The 20,000-nt window shown below is 36.6% G+C and overlaps 2 protein-coding genes across 3 annotated transcripts in view; one reads left to right on the top strand and one right to left on the bottom strand.

Annotated features, from left to right (window-relative positions):
* LOC125040499 (U4/U6.U5 tri-snRNP-associated protein 1-like) overlaps positions 1-9,981 on the top strand; it is a 10,891-nt gene extending 910 nt beyond the window's left edge. Inside the window, exons 2-11 of one of the 2 annotated variants that reach the window (XM_047635055.1) lie at positions 732-856; positions 1,068-1,243; positions 3,750-3,887; positions 4,082-4,252; positions 4,425-4,558; positions 4,731-4,842; positions 5,047-5,931; positions 6,516-6,745; positions 6,858-7,019; positions 8,991-9,981. In XM_047635055.1, the coding sequence (XP_047491011.1) occupies positions 732-856; positions 1,068-1,243; positions 3,750-3,887; positions 4,082-4,252; positions 4,425-4,558; positions 4,731-4,842; positions 5,047-5,931; positions 6,516-6,745; positions 6,858-7,019; positions 8,991-9,210 (2,353 nt within the window). In that variant the 3' untranslated portion in view covers positions 9,211-9,981. Of the gene's footprint in view, positions 1-731; positions 863-1,067; positions 1,244-3,749; positions 3,888-4,081; positions 4,253-4,424; positions 4,559-4,730; positions 4,843-5,046; positions 5,932-6,515; positions 6,746-6,857; positions 7,020-8,990 lie in introns of both variants that reach the window. The other variant, XM_047635054.1, reaches the window with a different exon arrangement.
* A 797-nt stretch (positions 9,982-10,778) lies between these two features.
* LOC125040500 overlaps positions 10,779-20,000 on the bottom strand; it is a gene marked incomplete at its 5' end in the record, with an annotated part of 9,420 nt that continues 198 nt past the window's right edge. Inside the window, 7 exon segments of the mRNA XM_047635056.1 lie at positions 10,779-12,952; positions 17,139-17,443; positions 17,705-17,808; positions 18,105-18,389; positions 19,034-19,158; positions 19,421-19,695; positions 19,953-20,000. The exon segment at positions 19,953-20,000 is cut by the window's right edge and continues 198 nt beyond it. Of these exon segments, the coding sequence (XP_047491012.1) occupies positions 12,787-12,952; positions 17,139-17,443; positions 17,705-17,808; positions 18,105-18,389; positions 19,034-19,158; positions 19,421-19,695; positions 19,953-20,000 (1,308 nt within the window).

Below are 20,000 nucleotides of genomic sequence, written 5' to 3'. Positions count from 1 at the left end.
TTACTTTGTAAAAACAATGTAAGCTTGGAAGGGCTTGAGATATGAAAAGAAAATTATGGGATGAACATAAAAAAAAAATACTTAATAGCAAAAATTATGGTAATGACTTATATATACTAGCAAGTATCATATGTACTGAATAAAAATAACAAAGATGCAGTGGTGTTGAATTCATCTAGCTATCAATTCCATTCACTCTATTTACCTCATTGCCATTCAATAAAACTTTACTTGTGATTTTAAGCTACAACCACTAGTTAGATCGTGCCTAGTCATGTGCATGCACTACCAAAATTATTAGGCACAAACTGAGAAAATGCCAATATGTGCCAACAACTCTGCACCAACAAATTCTTTTATACTGCAATTAAACGAAAATTACTTCGATTTTCATATCTCCATTGCTCTGCAATTATACTTCTTTCTTTAATTGGTCTTTTGGAACCAGGTGAAGCTCTTGCTTATGGAATGTCCGTGAGAAAGTCTTATTGGGCAGGCATATCAATGTAGGAGATTTGTTGTTTAGAACAGTTACTGTTTATATTTGTTGGGTTTAAGGAAATTATTGTTAATATTTTGAATTAATGGTTAGACCATTTTTTTAAATATTTGAACTCGCATATATCCTTATTATTAAAAATAACACATTTTTATTCCAATTTTCCAGTTTAGATTGTTCTCATATCCTCATATTTGGATTTCATTACACTCAGTTCAAACATTTGTTTCAGGCATCATCACAAACATAAGAAGCAGCGCAATAAGAGACGTGAAGACCGTTCACGATCAAGGACACCAAGTCTTAGTGATGAAAGTCTCTCAGATGTTGAGCAGCTGTTGAACCTCAAGGATGAAGGTACAGGTGAGTCATTCCTGCCAGAGCCAACATGTGATTAATAAATTGATTTACTATACAGTGTATATATGCTGTACTAAGCATTATCTTGTGAATTTGGATGCCTGTGTCTGTATGTACATGTGTGCATCTTTATTTACATATTTGTGCCTGTGTTTATGCTTCAGGATGAATAGATATCTTATTTTACTTTTTCTTGCTTTGTCCACAGCATTCCATTCTCAGAGAGGTTCACCTCCTCCAAAGCCTCCCAAGTCAGTCCCCGCTCCACCACCACCTCAGCTGCCAAGTGGAGGAGGAGGTGGAGGGGGTGGAAGCGGAGACATTTGCCTTTCCATTGAGGAGACAAACAAGATTCGTGCCAAACTGGGATTGAAGCCATTGAAGGTACAGTAATTAGTCTAACAGTGAATTGAAGATAGAGATATTTTGGAGGCATGGGGAAATTGCATACTTTGGAACCCGGGATAAGGAGCATCATGGCTAATGATTCAGAGAGGATAGGGTGATGTAGGAAGGAAAAGCTTCTTCTTCTTCTTTTTGAAATAAGGCTCACCAAAAATTTATTAAAGACACTTAATATCTACACCTGGTGATATCACATGCCATGTATGGACTCTTGGCACCTACTATAATCCAAGCTGACTTCTGACCTCCTTTTCAGTCCTTCCATCATCTTGGTTGGCAAACTGATACAGACAAGGAAAGTCTAGCCAAATACAGCAGAATCATCTCTGTTTGTGTTGTTTCCATTAATTATAAAATGGAAACCTTAGATTGTAGCTTTGAATTGATTCATTCTGAACTAATCAGACCCTCTTGAACAACAAGACATCTGTGACTATTGGAAGGTTTTATTAAAATATATACTGCAGAATTGATATGTGAGGCTCACTGACCACACTAGTCAACAAACCTAGTGACATATCAGATGCTTACTGCAATGTATAATATCTTTATGACAAGTATAGGTGAAATATTATGGCACCATCTTTTGATATGCTTTGTTTTGTTTTAGTAATGAATATTGGATAAACATATTTATCCCGGAAAGACCTATTTGCCACAGTCATGGATTGCCAAGTCGTGTGTGGGAGGTCCTCTTAGTCATCATTATGCAGAGCAAAATTGGCAGGTTTATTTTCCCATGTCTTTTTCGTTGATAATGACACTTGTAATGTATTGTTGGGTAAATTTCCTCCTTCCACACCCATGACATCATCCCTATACCCTTATTCCTTCATGTAGGCCCTCCTCTCCCTCAGCCAGTCATGCCTCTTTCTTCTTGTGAATAGTGCATAGTAAGTGTGGAGTTGTCATTCTGGTACTGTCCAATATATTTGATCTAGCCAACCCCTTATCTTTTTCTTTGACACATTTCCCTTCCTCTCACCAAACTATTAAGTATCACTGAATTACCACATGTGATGTCATTGTCGTGTTACTTTTCATATATCTAGATATACAGAAATAGATATTTTGTTGTTTTATATGATAAAATGCCAGGAACCAACATTTGCCCTGATGGTCCATGAAAAAGCAGGCCCTTCTCTTGCCTGAGGGTACAGACAAGCTGGAGGATGGTCATTTGTTAAGAGTTAGTCATTATGGATTTCATTATGAACTGCTGCATTAATTTTGAAGCATGTATAGGTCTGATAAAAATTGAGCTCTCCATTCCATAATTTTCATTAAAAAAAAAATTCATGGCAACTTCTAAGTATTTCTTTTATATATATTGTTTTTATTAGAAGAATATTTTGGCAGTATCTCAAGTAGGCTATTTCTGCTTTCAAGAAGAAGGTCATGCTAAAGATCTGATTAATTTGAGCAGAAAACTATTATCATTATGAAAAAAAGCTCAGCAAAATTGAAAATGTGTTAGTCAGAGGATGAAAACAAGGGAAATAATAAAACTCAATGCTGCTAGGGATATGCCATCCCTGGTGGTATTAGGTATGTACATGTCATGTCCACTGTGAGTTTACTTTATTAACTGTCTGTACTCATAGATGGTTCAAATAAGCCAGTTACAACTACTACCTATCTCACCAGTTTACCCTTTTCCTAATTTTTTGGGTTATTTTTCTGGTATCTTATATTGCTGTTCGTTATGTCAGTAACATTATAATAATTTTGATGTCTATAATAATAGTAACAGCATCGATATCATAGCATTAGTAAAAGATATGTTTTTCTGGCAAACTCGTGGAAAGGTGAAACCATGCGAGGTCACAAGATCTACTAATTGACTCCTTTGTGGCTAACCACTTGTGGAGCAATCAAGACATTTTACAAACAATTCTAAAATGAACGCTACATTTTTCCAGGGACTTGGGGTTAAGTAATAAATTTTATTTGACATGCAGTATATTACTTTTGGCTTTTTTATGAAAGTTATATTTGTGTTGATAGTTCAAGATGCATCAGGCTTTTACATAATTTTAACTTGAAATTTGAACCATTCGTGTGTGATATTGTTATGTACAGAAGGTGGTACTGCTTTCCCAGGCCTCTCTCATGTAAGGTTAGCTAGCTGTCCTTTACAAAATGGATTTTCATCTTTGTGACTGCAGAGCTTTTTTTGTGTGTGTGTGTGGGGGGGGGGGGGCATGAAATAAACCTACAGCATGACTTCTAGTTACTGTAGGTAGATGGAAATAATGGAAGTGAATGTGACTTTGATATGAATATTATCATTGACTATGGTTATAAGATGCTTTACTTAGCATGTGATAATCTGTTGCACTAAGTGTCCCACTTAACACAGGTATCACTCTTAGACAAGAGGAGTGGCATTTTGAGTTTTAGCTCAAATTTTTATGCTTTTAAAGTATAAGGTTTTGATTCAAATGATGAAAATGAGATGAATAACACCTTTTCTCCCTACCAGGTTGAGAACGCTGTTCCAAGGACAGAAGGAGATGAAGAGGAGGGCAAGGGTGATGACACGGAGGAGCAGAAGGCAGGCACGAGCACACTGGATGAGTTTGTACATAAACCTGCAGAGAACCTAGCTCAGAAGTTACAGGTAAAATGCAAGAAATGTCAATACCTTTTCATTGTTTGAGATATTTTTTTTTTTTCCCCCACCCCCCATTTTCTTTGACATCTTTCCTAATCTTTTTTCGTTTCATTTTGAATTCATAGTGAAAATTCAATTTTGTTTTAGCTTGGTCAAGACTGATATTTGAAAATCTTCCCATTTCTTTCCCTTGTTTTTAGGTAGAGAAATTGAGAGAAAAGATAGCACTACAGAGAGAAAAACGTCGCATCAAAGAAAAGCTGAGGAAAGTGAAGACCCTTGCAGAATCTGAAAGTGATGATGAGTCTGCCAGTGCTTGGGTTAAGAAGTCAAGAATAATCCAAAAGGAAAAAGCTGCAGCAGAGAAAAGGGTAATTTTTTTGTACATTTTCTCGTCTCAAAATACAGACATATTAGATATTAAACTAAATGTTTCAGATGTTGAGATTATGCCAGTGAGGATGAATACTTGAATGATTGTGATTGTGTCTACTCTTTTTCATTGTTTGATTGTGGAGTTTGATATATTTTTACTTGTAACAGAGCAAGATGCTGGAGGAATTGGATGCACAGTTTGGCATCGGAGATTTGGTTGAAAAGGAGATGACTGAGCAGAAAACTAAGAAGTACAATCGTCGTGACCTGTCAGGGATGCTTATTGAGCACGAGATGAAAAGGTTGGCTTGGAAAACATTTTTAAGTGTAGTATATGATTTAACAGTGGTATTCCCAGAAAGGTCCTCATATTTATCAATTATTCTGACTTTTCACATTCCATCAGAATTTTTTTTTTTTTTTTTAAGTATCCTTGATTATAGTGACCTTATTTACCAAGATCTTTTGTTCCAGGTTTGAGGAAGGTCGAACAACTATTTTAACCCTCAAAGACAGCAATATCTTGGATGATAAAGAAGATACCCTTGTAAATGTTAATATAGTTGATGATGAGCATGTGGAGAAGGTAAGAATCCTTTGTTTTTGCTTTATGCTTTTCCTGCCACTCCAAGTGTACTTAACTAGCTTCAAATGTAGAAAACTGTCACACCTTATCTCCCTGTTTATTTATTTTTTAATTTTTTTATTTTATTTTTTTTTTTTTTGTATTAGGGGAAAAAAAAAAAACAAGTTCAAGATGTTATTACTGATGCTTTCATATTGTTTCTAGAATCTCAAGCGAAAATTGAAGAAGACCGATGACAAAGAATATGAGGCCCCAGAAGTAGACGAATTTGGGAACATTGTCCATAATTCTCTACTCACAAAATATGATGAAGAGATTGAAGGCGAGAAGAAAACAAGCTTCAGATTGGGTACTGGTGGGGAGTCTTTTGTTCCTGATATTGAAGAGAGCCAAAGTGGCATGCCTCCTGGCATGAGAAAGATGGCCAAGTTAAGGCAGCTACAGTCCCTAGATTTGCCCCAGACACAGCTAGCCTCCGAGTACTTCACAGAGAAGGAAATGGTGAGTTTCCGCAAGGTTAAGAAGACCAAGAAAAAGAAGAAAAAGAAGTTGACTGCAGATGACTTGGAGCCTCTAGAGGAGGACTCACTGGTGCACCTTGGATCCAGAACTGCCAGAAGTGCCAGGATTGAGGCCATACAGGTAGATAAGGAGGATGAGGATGAGGATGGAGTGCCCCTAGAAGAAACCAAACCCACTGGCTGGAAAACAGTGACGCTCCAGGATCTACTTGAGGAAGAAGAACAGCTGCTGTCTGTAAAGGATGAGGCAATGGAAGTGGAAGATGGTCAGGAGAGCGAGCAAGATGACATAGAACTCCAAGAGGCTTTGGCCAGGTCTCGCAGGGCTAAGCTTGCACAGGCAGCTCAGCCGAGCAGTGAGAGAATCACAGAGCAGTTGAAAAAGGAAACGGTTGTAGAACAGGTAGAACCAGAGGATGACGCAATGAATGTAGATGCTGCAAATCTCGTCATGACTCTCAACACCACTGATGAATTTTGCCGCACACTAGGCGACATACCTACTTATGGTCTGTCAGGAAATCGTGCAGAAGAAGACCAAAGTATGTTGCAACTCCAGCAACCAAAAGTAAGTATTAGTTTTGGATATGTAAAGATATCATTTGTATGTAGTTTAGCACTTATGGTACTCCTTGCTGAAGTGAGCCAAGTGACATGGCAGTTCAAGTTGGGTGATCATTGCTTATATATTGATATTGATTGGCCTTGATTTTTGGTAAATATCTTTGAATCAAAACCAAAGGGAAAGAAAGTCATGTAACGTTACAAGTAAAAGAAAACAAGTAAATAGTGATTGGATTGGAGTTTGAGCAAAAAAACAAAAACAAAAACAAATAACACAAAAAGAACAGTTAGGATAGGTTGGCAACATTGACAAAAGGAGAAGGGACTAGCAGCACCATGGGAGGGAGGGAGAGCCAGTCAGTGGCCTAATGTGCCCACTCTTTGGCTGAAGATCATGTAATCTTGAATAGAAAATATCACATTTTTCTAAATCTAATTTCCATAGATTTTTAACCAGTATTAAAAAAAGAAAAGTGCATTTGATTTACTATTTTGTTGATCTTCTCATACTGGTCTTCATATCAGTGAAATATTAGTATAGAATATACCAGAGATAATTAAAAGCTCCTACCCTTATTTTCCCTCCAGGAGAAGGAAGCCCAGGAACCACGAGGAGCTTGGGAGGAAGTAGGAATTGACGACACTCGTGTGGAAATCACAGACAACATGACGGCCCCAATCTTAGAGGAGGAGCCTGATGCCAGCAAGGGTGTTGCCAATGCCTTGAAGTTAGCTCTCAAGAAGGGTTACTTGGAGAAAACCAATATATCCAAGTCTGCTAATGCTGCTTTGCAACATCTCAGAGCAGTTCACTACAGGTAAAAGTTTTTTATATTGTGTATTAATAGAGACAATTACATTTAACGTTGGCTTTACTGTGTCTTAATATTTCTTCATAAATATGGCATATGTAACGAGAGTATGTTGCAGCATTGAAGACAAAGCAGTGGATGATGATCGAAGGGGGAATCGAGGTGAGCGATACATTGGACCGGTCACTGAGTTCAAGGAGAAGGATAAGTACAAGCCAGATGTAAAGTTGGAGTACGTGGATGATGAGGGACGCAAACTCAATGCCAAAGAAGCTTTCAGGTGAGAGGTTTACTTCTTTTGTTGTAGTACTAGTGATAAATAATAGTGGTAATACACTAGGAAAAGTAGTGATAATAGCATTAGTAAGCAGGAAAAGTAATTTAACACTAATGGTAGAAGTGATAGAAGGGATGATAGTAACACTGTTGGTAAAAGTAGTGGTGGTGTAAGTAGTGATATTACTTGTAGTAATGGTAGTAGTATTAGTGTCATGCAGGATGTAAAAGAGAGGACTGAAATAAGGCCACAGGGCAAGAATTTAACATGGAAAAGCTTAGAGGGTTAAGACATGATATGTCATCTGGATCATAGGTGTTAAACATAATGGGAAAATCTGGATGCACTAACAATAAGTAGACTAAATAACCTTCTCTAGATAAGAAACTGGCTGCAGGCCAGTTGAAATTGGAAAATTCCTCTGAAGGATCATCAGAAAATATCCAAATGAAATGATCCACCTTTGCCACATATATCAACAATACAACAGATCTCCTCACAAGAAAAGTAAAAAATGGGAATAGATAGGCCAAGATCATGCTAGTCAAAGGTAGTAAGTGATCCAGTAAAAAATGCCAGTTCTCCAAGAAAAAATAAAAAACTGAGCGTGTCAAATACAAAATAGAAGACGATAAAAGTTTTAAAAAATTGTATTGGACAACATTAACAGAACTCTTTGCAGTCTAAGCAGCTTTTCCCCACAGACTCAGCCATCAGAATGTAATATCCATGTTCTAGATTAACTAATAAATGGGATGAAAGACATAGCCAAAAAGGGAGAGTTTGAGGCCACTTGTTAAACCAGTAATGATGGGTACATTAGTGCCCCGCTTCTTGGTAACTGTCTTCAGACTTCATCCTTACAAAGGTAAATTATTTAAAAAGAATAGCCAGCTGAACCCAAAAATGAAATTAACTTTTTCCCTGTAGTATTCTGATGGCTGTTTATAGTATGGAATGCATCATAAATAAAAGTTAAATTATTGTTTTACATTTGGTTATCATAACATCCAAGTAAATATACATATAATTATTTATCTAGCTATGTCTAGTATCTCACATTGCACCCACATTGGCTAAAAGTGATGATGTCATTAGGCTCTGCCCCATTTCACTCCTTTATAGTAATTGTTTTCTCGTTATATTTTCTTTGAAAATGGTTAAATAATGAAAATAAAGAAATACTAATATTTGTAATAAATGGTCAAAGGGGCAATGTTGCCAACTAAGATTTTCATCAAGATAAATTGGTGCTAAATGTCTTATAAGTACCTTGATCAGAACATACTCATGATGTGGTGAGGTATCACCTAGCCTCTGGTATTTTTTGCTGACACAGTGGTATGTCACCCACTACTAGTGGGTTATAAGAGAGAAAAAAAAAAACAATAGCACTAATATTGCTAATACTAATAGTGATACTGAAGAGATAGCCAGATGTATTATTAATTTTCTATTAAGAGTGACATTTGTTCAGTACCCATAAAAATATAAAGAACAATAGTATATTTCTGAAAGTTGTGGTTTATTATATAATATATGAACAATGGGATAATACAATGCTGCATTGCTATAGATATATAACAACCCTCCCTGACCAGGACTTGAGGTAAGACCAGAGTGCTCCAGGTAAGACCAGAGTGACCAGTACTAGATCCTAGTTGAACACTCCTTTTAGTGGGTCGTGTGGTATGGTTGGTTTAGTACTAGTCGCTCTGGTCTTACCTGGAGCAGCAAGGGTTCAAGTCCTGGTCAGGGAGGGTTATTATATAGCATACAATATATATTCATTGTAAATTGGAAATATGCTTGATCTATCTCAGATGTATCACTTAACCACTACAAAGCACCAATATTTTGTTTTGATTTCAGTAAAGGTGTGTAACCCTGTCATACAAGTATATAAATGATAATGAAGTAATTTCCAGTAGATCAGCCACAAATCTTTTCTAATTCCACCCCTTGCATTCACAGGTATTTGTCCCATAAATTCCACGGGAAGGGGTCAGGAAAGAATAAAACTGAGAAACGAATGAAGAAGTGGAATGAAGAGTTACTGATGAAACACATGAGTTCCTCAGACACGCCACTGCAGACACTGGAGCGCCAGCGAGAAAAGCAGAAACAGCTAGGAGCTGCATATCTTGTTTTGTCTGGGAGCAAGACACAGGAGTCCATGGATGTCAAGAAGTGATAGGAATTGGGTTTTAGGGATGCATATATATTTCTTTCCTTTGTTCAAACCTTTCCTTGCCTTCTACTCATTTTTTCTTATTAGTTCATGGCTTTTATATATATATATATATATATATATATATATATATATATATATATATATATATATATATATAAATAAAACCCCTTGGTGACGGGTTTAGAAAACTTAAAGAAAAACTCTACGTTCTGGCAAACAACGGCAACACGCCAACTTTGAGCGTGTGAGTTCGGTACATCAAGCTGAATCACTGCCTTGGAGCGCTTTGGCGCGCCGCCGCACGCCACATTTCGAGCGGTTTGTTTTTAAGCCTATAGGCATGACCCGTCGGGAAGGGGATATATATATATATATATATAAAATTTACCTCTTGTCATATTGTCTTATGTGGATGAAACTTCAGTTTCAATTTTTCATCACGTATAGAACTTAAAAAAAAAAAAGATGAATTGGAAACTGTAAATATTTTTGGCAACAAAAATAATTGTTAGAAAGTCATGTGATTTTACCTAGACAGAGTCTAATTTCAGACTACTATGTATTTTTGAACAAGGCAAAAAAAAAACATTAATGATGAAAAAATTAGGCATACTGGGGGGATATACTTATTAGCCAAATATAAGGTTTAAGTATGTTGAACCTTCATTTTTGAGGGGAGGTTTGTGTTATTTGTATTTATGATTTTAGGTTCCATGTTCAAGAAAAATTGACTAATATAAAGAAAAAACAATTCAAATGATCTTCATATCCCTTGATTGTTTTCCTGGCCTTCCTAACCTTTTTACCCTTTGCCTGTAGATGGCAAGCATATCACAGATGCCACCATTATTTAATTCCAATTACAGCACCCAGTCCTTCAATCATGCAGAATTTACAAGTTGAGTTGATACTTTTGTGGGGATCTATGATGAAAAACAGCACTAGGGCTTCATTATTATCATACTGTCTATATCCAAGCTATAGCTATATTAAACCCTTACTTGGTCAGTATATATATGGCATGAAAACTTGTATTGTGTGGCTCTTGTTTACTTGTAGCCTGAGATCTTTTGGGGTTTTAGCCAGCATGGAGGCACTGCTTATGCTGGGAGTGCATGTACATATGCACTAGCCACTGTAGTTTGTTTCAATATTTACATGTAGATTGCTCCAGAAGTGGGCATGGCACTGTAGTCTTGCCACTCACTGACATTGGGTTAAATTTATGGCATTTATTCTATCCTGTTTTTGTTAAAAGGATAATACATCTGCACCTGGCCTGTAAACCATATACCCTAGAGAGTAGCCAATCAAGTTAGCATAATGCCCCAGATTTTGGGCCACATGCAGGCAACAAAGCTCCCATATCCAATGGGTTGTTAATAAAAATAACAGTCAACTTGGTGAGATCAGGCAGGCCAAGTAACTTACGCTTTGGAGCCAGCCGTGCTTCACTAAACTTTTGCAAATATTAATACTTTGCATGTGTTATTTACAGTAGGTGATTACTGTATAACTACATGGACTTAGAACAGGTTCTTATATATTTATATTAACAAAAACAGTTATGTTGTAAATCTCTTTATTCTAAGATGTCTGTAAAATAAATAAGAAATCCTTCTGGTACAAAAGACATCAAATCAACATAGCAGTATCTAAGAGAGAGGCAGAGAGAGAGAGAGAGAGAGAAAGTAAGGCGTTTGTACATCCTCATGGAAAAATAATGCAATTTTTATGAAAAAAATATATGATTTATGAAAGGAAATAATCATACAGCTTTTTAATGTATTCTATTTACGAATACATCTGAGTAACATCAGGTTTTGTAATCCATCATATAAAAAGATTCAAAATAATACAAGTTAGACAGAGAGCCTCTATATCATAATCCATTTCCTGCATAGAGACTAACTGAAAGATTCTGACCTCCAATAAGAAGTTAAATATAAACAAAGCTATAATGCCTTTACACCTTTAGCCTTGATTTGGTGACTCACTTGAAATAATATGGAGAAATTCCCCCATATAAACACTATAGTTGCCTTAGTATTCCTCCTCAGTATTTCAGGAGACTTCCTTTATAACCATACAAGTTTTCTATTTCATAGCCAGTCATGAAATGCACCATTGGAGGTGATGGTAAATTGCAGGTGTAATTTTTCTTTTCAAACATTAGTAAAGGCAGCAACCAGTCTAGTGCAAAATTTGAAGGGTTGCTTTAGTTTTCTTAATATATTAATATATTACATATTTTACAGAATAACACTTTCTTTACCAAGTCCCGCTCTGAGCACCAACTTTCACATATAAATATCTCTGTAATAATTTCCAGCTTTTCAGACCCATTTCAAGTTAATTCAGTTGGAAAGGTTCAATTTTGTTGGTGTAAAATGCATTTAACTGGATACATATAATGCTACTTCTAATTCCACACAAATGCATTTATTGAACTGCAATGTGCTAGACTAAATGTCACAATTTTTTTTTACTTTAAAATGCAGTGTTCAGAATAAAAATAACAATTTACTTTCTCCGGTTGCTTGCACACCATGTATTCTCGCTTTACCATGTACACAGTCACTTCTCACATTCTGACTAAAAATATATACTTGAACAGTATTAACAACAATTAGCCATGAACATATATTTTCCTAACAGAAGATGGCCTTCTATGTCATATTAATTCTCAGGTAAAATATCTACTACATACAAAATAGTTCAGAGACACTGATGTCCTACACATCAATGCTACCATGGTAATTCTGCCCTTCAGTTAAAAATAACTTGAGGGGTAAAAGTTTTCTGTGTAATCTGTCTAAAAAATGAGGACGAAAACCATCATCCTTTTCATGAGCAAAGCCAGATGCATTGGGTTCTTTAGTATGAATATATGTGTTCTATCCAGGAGAAAAGGGAACAAGACTGCTTAACAATTCATTACTTCAAAGTTTACACTAACATCTCTAATCTTATTTTTGTTAATGCATCACTGGGAAATCATTATGACTCCACATTACTTCGCAGAATAAACCCTTGATATCAAACCAACCAACAAAATCCAACATTTGGAAACACTTGAACCATATTTGATAATAAAAAAACAGGAAACTAAACCTTGGCTGTGACTTTTCTTCACAAACATCATAAAGTTGTAATTATGAATTACTACTGGATGCCTGCTGACAACTCTCTAGCTTTCAGCAATTTTCAACATCGGATAAGTTTTATTCTTTACATCTTGCAGGATTTTGCCTATGCTTCTAACTTGCAGCACAGCATTGCAAGTTAGGGCATTTGGCACCAACATTTTTCTAGGAGTTTTGGTCTTCAGTGGAAAAAAAGATACAACAGTAACAAAATATTAAATAATCTGCATACCTGCAGTTTATTAATTTAAAATTAATTTTCCCAACTTATAATTTTTATACAATCTACAACAAAATTCATGTTCAAATTCTCTCTCTTCTTTTCTGCTTCAAATTTGGCCATAAAATTACCTTTGGTTTAAACCTTCCCAACAATTTTCCCTTCTCTCCAACATGCAGCCACAGACAGTGGCTCTTTTATGTCTTCTTCTCATTTGTCATCCTTGGTGGGTCTCCTGTCTTCTTTATCCCTATTCTTGTCCTGAGCTTTATCTTGGGTATGCTTCTCTGCGGGTATTTTGAAGCCAAGGGTAAACGGGAGACTGGCAGCTGCTGCCCAGCCCGCTTTTTCACTTCCTTTGGTTTCCGCCATTTTGCTGTAAGTGAAAATTGTGTTTTAACATATTTGCCCTTTCCTTTCCTGTCACTTATCATTTTGAAATGGAATGCTACTAGCTAATTTTCCCAATGCAGCTTCTTCAGGTAGATTTGTAAGCAACTATTTTTGTATTTATTATTGACACTAAACATACATGTCTATCTGAAAGCAGCATTGAGTAAAGTCTTATAACATGATATAAAAATCATAATGAACACACTGTAAATCCTGAAAGCCAATATAAAGCTCAAACTTATAATGTAACAAGTATTAAAAAGTCAATAAACATTAAGCACTCTACAACAAGCCATTAAGACTTATTAACTAAAAAAGTATAACATAAGCCAGAGAGTATGAAGCTATCCACCAAATGCAGGCTTATTCTCTCATATGCTGACTTTTATCACATTAAATTAAACTTATTCACTAATAATATCAGGCATGTATAGCAAAAGGCAGATATATTTGCGAGACACAGCAAGCAAATGATAAATAAGAAAAGATTGAGATACTCATTAAGTATGGTACTCCAAACAAATTAAGGATATCTTAAAAAAGATGTCAAGTAATATCAGACTGAATAACTGGACTTCATACCAAGTCTTTAATGCACTCACAGCATATACAGTTTGCACATGCAAATGCATCCACACAAACACACACACACACACACAAAACACACACACACACACACACACACACACACACAAAACACACACACACACACACACACACACACACACACACACACACACACACATAAAACACACACACACACACACACATAAAACGCACACACACACACACACACACACATAAAACACACACACACACACATAAAAAACACACACACACACACACACACATAAAACACACACACACACACACACACACACACATAAAACACACACACACACACACACATAAAACACACACACACACACACACACACACACACACACACACACATAAAACACACACACACACACACACACACACATAAAACACACACACACACACACACACACATACACACACACACACACACACACACACACACATAAAACACACACACACACACACACACACACACACACACACACACACACACACACATACACACACACGACACACACAGCACGACACGCGCACACGACACCCACTGCACAAAGACACACACACACACACACACACACACACACACACACAAAAAACACACAAAACCAAAAAAACACATAAAACCAAAAAAACACATATAAACCAAAAAAACACATAAAACCAAAAAAAAAAAAATACATAAAACCAAAAAAAACAAATCCACACAAACACAGACAGACAGACAGACAGACAGACAGACAGACAGACAGACACACAGCACACAAACTACACACACACACACACACACAACACACACACACACAAACACACACACACATACACACATACACACACACATACACACATACACACATCACACACACACACACACAACTAAACACATACACACATACAACAACATACACACATACACACATACACACACACACACACACACACACACACACACACACACACACACACACACACACACACACACACACACACACAAAATCACACACAAATCACAAAATCACACAAAATCACAAAATCACACAAAAACACACAAAACCAAAAAAACACACAAAACCAAAAAAACACACAAAACCAAAAAAACACACAAAACCAAAAAAACACACAGAACCAAAAAACACAAATCCACACAAACACAGACACACACACACACACATACACACATTCACTTGCTCACTCACTCACTCTTTAAAACAAACTACTCCCTAAGAGAATGACAAAGGCAGCAATTGGACCAAGAAGTTTCTTATTAGACTAAGGCAGAAAAACCCACAATGCACAAACTAGGCTAATCTGGTGGCCATAAGGTTTGTTGAGCATATATTTTCTCATGCAAGAGAAATTCTAGGTTCTGCATTATCCATCATTAGCAAAGAGCTATAGTTGTTCAGTAATTTTCTGTGTGAGATTTCAAAAGTGTGGAAAAGAGGACAGAAATATCCAGGTCCAGATTGCTACCTGGCAATGCAAGAGAAAATGCATCCTAAGCAGGAAAGAGACTTGTGAGAAGTTTTGCTTCCTCATAAGTGGCTGTTGCAACTTACCAAAGGCAATGACAGCACAAAGGAGAACACTTTCTTGCCACTTATAGGTCATATTGCAAAAATCAACAAAAATAAGAGTTCCTGCTCACTAAAGGCACAAACACTTATCAACAGTTCTCTCTCGAATTCCCAACCTAATTTATCTCAAGCTTAAAGTACTTTGAATCAGAACAATCTTTTAAGTGGCTAAGCAGAATGAACAGCTGGCTAACCAAATATCTTTATTGCTATGATTTAGTCACTTGACAGTTTAATTGAAGATAAAAGAATTAAAGTTTTGTGGATAAAGCGAGTTCATACTTTTACAGAACCAAACACATACCAGGTAATTCTCATCAGCCCAGTTAGAATGTGAAGGATCACCTGTTCTATATATCTTTTCTAAGTGAGCAGAAGAATGAACAGAAATATTAATAAATAATAATATCTTTAAGAATCTAAAAAAAAAAAAAGAAGATAAAATAATAATAATAATAAAAATAATAATAATAATCTGTTACTGCCAAACTGAATTGTATGATAAAACTTTTGTGAAAAAGGGTCAAACTTAAATCCAACTGTGATTTATTTGGGAACAGTCCAAGAGATACTGATGAGAAGTGTTCATATCTCAGAATATGAAGGAAACTTTCTTTTCAGTCACTTCCCACAAGAACTATTCCTCCTGAAATAATTCTGGGCTAAGCCAATGTAAAAAATAAATACAACTAAAATTCCTTCACTCAAAATCAGCCATTACACACCTGAGTCATCTATCTATGAGATGCATGGAACGAAAAAATGTTAAGAAATTTAAAACAACAATTTTACATTATCACAACACCAATAAGTATTGTTACATGAATTATGCAATTTAAAGTTAATCTTAAAGAGTCATCTTAAATGAGAAAATGTATATTAGTATAAGGTCTTCAAGCAATAAAATTAATATCTTGTAAACAATAAACAGCAATATAAGGGTAATTCAAACAAAAGACATCCAAAGCCAGAGTCAAATTCCAAGTAATTAATACCCATCTCTTACCATTTACACAAACTGTGCCAACTACTTAAAGTCCCTGATTTTCTGGATCAACCACTGCAAGCTCAAGACCACTGGATGCATGTTATGTACCTGGGGTTCTGGGTGTCTGATGGGAAGCTGATGTGTAAGTTGGTGTTGATGCGAGTGAGTGCTAAAGAGCAGAAATACAGGTAAAAGAGCAAAAGGAATATTTCTAAAGCTGAATTCTGGTGTACAGCATGCAAGCCATGAATAGACACCCAAAAGTAGCTGGTGTTTCTCCTTGAAGATGTGACCACATAGGGACTGTAAGTGCTGGTGTAGTTTATCACTCAGTATAAGACCCTGTGCTGTAAACTATGTTTTACAGGGAAATTATTATTGATTTAATATTATCTATGTGACCTACAACTTGAGAAGACATTGTGTTAATTCTATGTTGTCTTGCATAAGGTTCTTGGTAAGACATGCTGCTGCATGACCCATGTACTGATGTATGTCTCTTGATGACTTCATGAAAGCAAGAATGTATGTAAGTGTATATATCTCTTCAATGACGGTATCAAAAATCTCTCAGTGTCACTGATTCAGGTGACTTCTGGTAACCGTCCTGCCATTTGGCCCAAGAGTCCGCTACATGTAGTGGAACTTTCCACTCAACTCGCTCTAGCGTTTCATGACGCCTATAGCCATACCCAGCATGATGAGTTTGTTTGTTATGACAGCTATAGGCGTGGCCCAACTGATATGGGATATATGTTTGAATGGTTACGTCTGGCCAAATCCAGGTCAACCAAATTATGGAAAGTTAATGGCATCTTTCTCCTGAATGAATGCTACAATCCATGAACCACTATATCTGAATGAAGATGTACTTTTTATGCATTTAGCAAAAGTCCCACCCTAAAGAGGCACCGGAACATAAACCTCTTGCTTCTAGCCTCTGGCATGTAGAATCATGTGGTGATTGTGTTCAGCTGAATGTGTTGAGGTGGTGGTGATCTTACTTCATGCGTGCGATGAGCCTTGCAGTGTTGAGGGCGGGGATGCAAGGTACCTCTGTTCCGCCGTCGCTGACATTGCCGCTGGTGTTGTCACTGCTAACTGCGCTGTCACCAGGTGCGGCTGGTGCTACTCCCCCCGACACTGCCACCGATGCAGCTGAGGATCCAGTCCCGGGTGCTGCTGCTGCACCTGAAGCTCCCAAAGACTCTGGTTCCTCAACAACTGAGAGAGGACCCTCTTCTAGTGTCATGTCCGACAGTGACACAGGATCCAGCGACAAGTCACACATTGATGACTCACTCAAGTCCTATGATTAAAGAAAATATCTCCTTAATACTTAAGTTTCTATGAAGTCAATTCATATTATCAAAATCCCTTCAAAGGAGAGCAAGAAAATCACAACCATACACAAATTCCCAAGGTAAGCAATCTGAATCTCAATTATAAATAAACAAATACCTAATTAGTATTTCAACAATGAATGAAGAAGAAAAAAAAAAAAAAATGGTGAATAACAATAATGTATATACAGTCTCATCTTCATACAAACTTCTACAGATAAACACACCTTATCGGCAACATTAGATGCTGACTGGGCTTCCTTCTTTGCTTCCTCTGCTAATTGGTGAGTGTACAAAGAAGGCCGTGGAGCCAAGGGTGGTCTGTATCCACCTGCAGAGTGGTTGTCTTGTATCAGTAAAGTTGTGCTTAATATCAAAGTGAGTCATGTCCCTTTAAAATCTTTTAATTTTAACATTTCTATGAAAACCTACCTGAAAGTCCTAAAAAAATAAGCCTATCAATTTATATTTACTTTTAAACATATAACTTACTTGCATTACCTTATCTAATTCCCAATTTCATATCACTCTTTCACTTTCAACCCACCCTTCAAAAATATCAAAATCAAGACAAACACAACAAAAGAAAAACAAAAAACAAAATAAAATCCCTATTGGAAAACTCACTCTTTGTAGGCGGACTTGTATTATTGAGGTGCTGCGGATGCTGCATGACTGGGCGGTCATGGTCTGGAAGCCCACCTGTGTGTGCTTGCAGGGAGGAGATTCCGGAATGCGCTGGAAGATTTGACTGGAGAAGAGTTGCCATGTCGAGCTGCAGTGTGTCTAAGACACTTGAGGCAATGGGGAGGAGGGGCTTACGAACCATGCGGTTTGACTTGTGCCTTGAGCCTGTGGGCAAGGGAGGTTGTCTTTTACCTTGAACTCCAGACTGTTGGTATAATATGCACTCTAGTGCAGAAGAAAAAAAATCATGAGTTTGTATTAAGACAAGACATTGATATGATGTGCATGTTCTGAAATTAACCCAATCAGCACAGAAGGAAAGAATACATGCCACACCCACTGTAATATAAGTTCATTTACTGTCTTTACACATAAATGACTCTATAAGTGCTTAGCCGCCAAGGAGTCAGTTATTAGTCCTATCTCAGCTTTTCCAGCCAATTTAAGGTATAGGGAATTCAGGATCTGTCACTATGGCTACTGATAGACTCCTTGCTGGCTGAGCACATGTGGAGCCATCTGTATGTAACAAAATAATAATAGTAATAATAATAATAATAGTAATAAAAAAAAATACAGGCAACATTACATAAATCTGTGGTGATTGGGTAAATTAAAGCTAATTGCTGCTCATGGCTTAAATTGTAATATATAAAATGACAGAAATTACAAAAACAATGATAAGGATCTATTAGAATGAACTGGGAAAACAGAAGAAACTAGATAATTTATTGCATTTAAAAATAATTTATGTCTAAAGTTTTGCTAATTTTTGAATACTCTGAATTAATAATATATCAATAATATTAATAATAGATTAATAAAACTTATATTTCAACTTTTTAATATTTCTATTAAAATGCACTTACCAATGCCACCAAGGCACGGCTTATTCCAGGGCCGGCGATGGTCAGGGCCCCCTCGACCTTGCATCTCCAGAAGGTGAAGCAGCATCATCTCATCACCTTGGGGCGAGCTCAAGTCGGGTTGTATGCTAAGACGATAAATAAAAATTACATAGATATTTATTTGTTTTTCATAATAAATGTATTGTATCTGTACCACTCTCTATTCTTACAATAATATTATGCTAACAACATGTAAAGTCCTGATGTCCACTTTTATATCTAGCTGTATATGACTCAAATCTTAACTTGTTGAGGTGTAAGAAAGTGGATGTTCATAAAAAATAGAGGAAAATAAAGTGAAAATGAACCAAAGAAATCAATATATCTAAAGCCAACTAGTGGTCTTACCTGCCAACCGCCCCTAGCTGCTCTGTCAACGAATCCAAATCAGACAAGAAGTTGGTGTTGTGAGACCGGCCATGGTTTAGGATGGGCCGGTCATGAAGTGCTGAAGCTTCATGGAGACTAGCAAGGAGAGAGGATGCAGCAGAGTGTTCCACGTCATTGTCTCCACTCATCGTCTCATCATCCACATCATTTTCATCGTTGCTAGCATATTCGGCAGTGGCAATACTGTGGTCTGGTCCCTCTTCTTGGTCATTCAATTCTCCCTCACTCAGGTCCTGCAGATGCAGTATCTTTGCATTACTCACTGTTATACTGCAGCTTCTCAAAAGCAGGCTGTTACACAGCAATAATTACAATGTTAATTTGTATTTTTTTTTTTTTCATCTATTATAACCTATCTGAGAATTTAATAATATAAATTAACAAATGGCAGATAAAACTATTATTAAAACTATTATTCTAATATGAGGCATAACAATAACAATGCTACCAATACTAATGATAATGATAATAACAGAAAATTGAAACTTGCCTCAGTATCAGAGGAGCTCGTAGACTGTCTCTCTGCCTCCAATTCAAC

Source organism: Penaeus chinensis, chromosome 29 (genome assembly GCF_019202785.1).
Source record: "Penaeus chinensis breed Huanghai No. 1 chromosome 29, ASM1920278v2, whole genome shotgun sequence".
Taxonomy (NCBI): Eukaryota; Metazoa; Arthropoda; class Malacostraca; order Decapoda; family Penaeidae; genus Penaeus; species Penaeus chinensis.
Note: the sequence above shows the minus strand (reverse complement) of the source record. Positions and strands in the feature narration are given on the sequence as shown.